We start from the raw sequence: 4,430 nt of genomic DNA, 5'->3' as shown, positions 1-4,430 counted from the left end.
GCCTCTGCCCCCCAGACCTATAGGATCAGCCTTGCAATGACACACAAGCCTCTGTCATCATAGTGTTTGGATTTCAGCTGATCAGTAGACATGGTGAAATTTAACAGTAAGATGCTCAGCTGCAACAGCAATAGCTCTTAATGCTATACATATATATATGTATATACATACAGACTACATATTGGTACAATACAACTCAAAGAATCAATGGCCTGATGTAGCCATTTTTGTGTGACAGGGTTAACCTTGAAATATTAATGCATAAACTATTTATTCTCCTCCAAACCATAGAAGTTACAAAGAATATTCTCTCTCCTTCCCGTACACCTTTGTAATAAGACAATTAACTTTATTTATTTAACTTAAGTGAAGTAGCAGACTCTCCATCACAGCTAGGAAATGGTTTCTCTCTTTGCTTGTTTCAGTTAACAGTGATGTGGAATGGAATCACTTTTTTCTCTAGCTTTTCAGAAGGCATTTTCACATAGACCCCAGTAGTGAGACATCGTCTTCTCTTTATCTATGAAATACGGGAAGACAGTAAAATAAACACATGATCACAGCACAACATTGGCCAGCACATTTTAGAGAAAACTGATGGATGTTCTGCCTTTACTGAGCGGAAGGTATTCTAGACACCTTTCCCTGTCACCTCTCTTTATAGAAGATCCATTGAGACCATTTGAGGGAGAATTAGGAGTTACAAGGGACATTTAGCAAAAAATAGAGTCCTGCCATTCATTTAGCCCTTTGAGGGTGCTGCTGCTGCAGAGTTCAGTGTTGGTTCAAAACTCGGAGTGTTCACACCAGGCAGTTTCATTTAGCTTCTAGGGACAAGGGTGGATTGAAAAATATGGGGCAGGGATACTGTTTGGTTTTAAGCTTTGGTGTCAGGTTTATTTCTAACAGACTGTGAGTGCTCCAGACCCCCATGGAAAGAGGCAACCCAGGCTTACATTTTGTATGTTTTGTCTTTGTGCTGTATCTCTAGCTGTGCAGTTAAAAATGCTGTAAGTTACAATTCCGTCCCATCACAAGGGGAAGCCTCTTTAAATTTGCTTTGCACAGAGATGAATGGTGAGAAAAGGCAAAACCAAATCCTGGGATTTTGTATCCATCAGTTATGAAATCAGAGTACACATGAAGACTGTTGCCTTTGATGCCAGAAGCATCCAGGACTCCAATCTGTTCTAAGCATCAAACTTACCCCAAGGGTCAGTCCAGCTGATGTAAGCTGACTGTTTTCTGGTACTCTGGCAATACAAATGAGCCATAACAAATCTAAATGGCAGTTCCAGCAAGTTCTCTTATTTTGTATTATCATAACAGCATTGCACCAGTAAAAAGGAGCATCCCAGTGTATTTGTTCCCAGTATTCTTTCCTGTTCTTACTTCTCTCTCCTTGTCCTCATCGCACAAAGGGGTGTAATTAGCAGGATGGGGGTGAGTTGATGGGACTTACCGCTTTGCCCATGAGAATGGCTGAGATGATGATACTGTAAAGAAAAGATCCTGAGGCAGTAGCTCCTAATACCCAGAGATATATGGCAGTGTCAGGACAAGGTTCTGGATCTAAAACATATGATATCACACAAGTCATGTCACACATAAGCCTCATAAGGATGTCCCTAGAGTGAGTAAATCAGCCTCCACACTGCTTTTCTATAGCATGTGCTATCCCAGTATACTACCAGAACTGAGCTCTGAGTCCCTGCCCACTCAACCCCAATGAAAATAGGCTTTATCTGTAGAAGAACATACACCTTACTCTCTGCTGTTTCTATGCTTACATATCTAACTACCTAGACATACATTTTCACTATATGCTATTGCTTATGCTGTCAAACATCCATGCATTGCTAAATACATTGCATGGCCATGACTATGCGTGCTTTAGATGTGTGCAGGGAGCCCTGAAAGGAATAAGAGCTAATCATGATTCTCAGAGCTTGCATCAGTTTTCAGCCTCACTTCTTACAAACAGAATTCTGAAGACCTTTGAGACATAATAGCAACCTGGGAATATCACAGTACTGTAAAGCTTCTTGGCTTACCAATGACATAGAGATGCGTCCCATTTCCCTTGTTCATGAAATAGGGTGGAGGGTACATCCTCTCCATCTTGCAGACATAGAGACCAGTATCATTAGCTTGCAGGCCAGTGAGGGTGAGGGTCACATTGTTTCGGCTGGGGCTGACGTGGCACTGAATGACGTCTTCCACACTGAACATTTTAAACTCCATTGTGTATGTTGAAGCACAAATTTCAGTGAACCGGTCACCCGTCTGTTTAAGCAGAGTCACTCGAATTTCCTTTGCATTCCCAATGTGCTTGTATTTACACACCAAGTTGGCGACTCCTTGCCTGTTGGCCAGCACCATTGCTGGCTGAGTCACTTCCATTACTGTAAGGCAGTAAAGAGCATGACGGTAAGTGAACTGTCAAGAAATGATCTGCAGTCATTTACTTGAAACCTGCACAATAGGAAGGGAGGCCAACCACCTCCTATTATCCATGGGTAATTCCTAGAAATACTACTAAATCCTCCCAAAAAAAGGACTCCAAGACCACAGTTCACATAAGCACTGCATTAATATACCTAAAATAGCTCAAGAAGTGCTTTGATTACTATACATGATACTATAAATCTCAGCAATTACTTGTTGCTTAAATAGTAGGTAGTTTGGCCAACTTACTGGAGCAATGACCTGCGTGATTCAGTTTTCCTCAACACAAACTTTTTAATGCACATAAGAAAGCAAAAAAAAAAAAAAAAAGACTTCAGATGGTAAAGCTGAAATTTGACATTTAAATTAGACATTTAAACCACAATTTCTGCCTAGTAGAAATAAGCCTGCTCATATTTAGAAACAAACAGGTTCCTGTATGGAACATGGAACAGAAACATTAGGGTAACAGTAAATGTGAATGGAAAACCTGTCTGCATGTTTTTGTTTCTGATCTTTTTGTTCATCATTTTTAGCTAACTATTCCCAGCCACAGTCCAGCAACAGTATATACCCCAAGCCACAGTATAGCAACACACAGCAAAGCCTGATAAACATAATGCAAAAAATCATTACAAATCTTAAAGGGAAACTAGTGTACCATGTACATCCCCACTGGCTCCTTTTTACAATTTCTATACTCTATCCTGCTACACAATGGGAAGGCACTAACTTTTGTTTTAATAAGCTGTGAAGACTCAGTATTATTTGTTCAATTCCATTTTATATCAGCCTGTTTTCGGGCAGAGCTTATCATCTTCTTCAGCTCTGCAGTGCAAGAATTTGGGACAAAGAGGAGTAGAATTTCTCCATCCATTTAAACTGCTATATCCATGTTATCAGCTGCCAACAACTTCACTCACAGGGCCTGGTTTGTCAAAAACTTTCTCCTTCTTGAGCTACTCTGACTCCTGCCCAGCCTCCCTACTAATGCTACTGCTCTAAAGTCTGTGTCTGGTTTTCCAGATACCTTGCAGTGCCCCAAGACCTTGTTCCCAGACAGTCCTGTGGAGGGATTTCAAGCCATCTCCCTCTCCCTCTTATACCCAGTCTGTCTCCTGCAAAGATGTGAAACCGAGAAAATGGAGGCACCCCCAGCTACCTTGCCTCCTTCATCTACCCACCTTTAGCAATGGCAGTGGCTGTGCAGAGAAAGCCCACGGTGACCAATATTGAGAGCATTCCTGCGTTGGGACAGATGCTGAAGGGGCTGAAGGAGGCTGATGGCTTCAGACTTTAAGACAAATTGGAGCTCTCAGGACTGGAAAAAAGGCGACACCTTTCAGGATACTGAATCTTCGAAATGTTTGAACCCACACAGAGTCAGTGTGTGTATATATAGCTTTGATCCCAGATGCTGTACCTGAAAGTAATACAAAGCTTTGTTTTGGTTTTACGAGAAAGGAAGTAGTGGGTTTGATTAGTACGTGCACAGTTAACCTCAAACATCATGAACAAAAACAACTATTCAGCAGATGGAAAATATATATTCAACCTGAAACTGCCATCCATTCTGCTTGAAGAATTGGGGGAGGAAAGGTAATCATCCAGTAGAGCAGAGCAGTTCAGGCCTCTTGGTGCTGCCAGCTGGCACAATCATAGCGCTTTGTATTTTACCAGTCATCAGGTATTTCCTACTAGGACAACATGCAGAGAACTATACTTCTGCCTGATGTGGCACAGTGAACGAGGGTGAGCTCGCTTTTTTATGGAGGACTTCCCTCCACCCCCAATTTCTCTGCTTGCTTTAATGTTAGTGCTTTTGATGTTTAAAAATCGCTGCCCCCTTCAAAATACTGATTACACTTGCAATGTCTTCATCTTTTCATATCAGCAAAATGACTTGAATCATAACCCAGCTTCTTTGGGCTTTCCTATTCCTAAGAAAAAATCATCTATCTAGGTTTACAGCTAATTACTTC

The 4,430-nt window shown here is 41.4% G+C and overlaps 1 protein-coding gene across 1 annotated transcript; it reads right to left on the bottom strand.

Moving 5' to 3' along the window:
- Window positions 1–254: 254 nt before the first annotated feature.
- CTLA4 (cytotoxic T-lymphocyte associated protein 4) lies at window positions 255–3,780 on the bottom strand. Its single transcript, XM_009945862.2, has 4 exons — window positions 3,633–3,780; window positions 2,055–2,405; window positions 1,463–1,572; window positions 255–520 (listed from the first exon to the last, which is right to left on the bottom strand). Exons 1-4 carry the CDS (start codon window positions 3,688–3,690, stop codon window positions 422–424), a joined length of 618 nt encoding a protein of 205 aa, XP_009944164.2. The 5' UTR covers window positions 3,691–3,780; the 3' UTR covers window positions 255–421.
- Between the last annotated feature and the right edge of the window lie 650 nt (window positions 3,781–4,430).

Source organism: Opisthocomus hoazin, chromosome 9 (genome assembly GCF_030867145.1).
Source record: "Opisthocomus hoazin isolate bOpiHoa1 chromosome 9, bOpiHoa1.hap1, whole genome shotgun sequence".
Lineage (NCBI taxonomy): Eukaryota > Metazoa > Chordata > Aves > Opisthocomiformes > Opisthocomidae > Opisthocomus > Opisthocomus hoazin.
The sequence above is the reverse complement of the archived record's forward strand: the minus strand, read 5'-3'. Positions and strand labels throughout refer to the sequence as shown.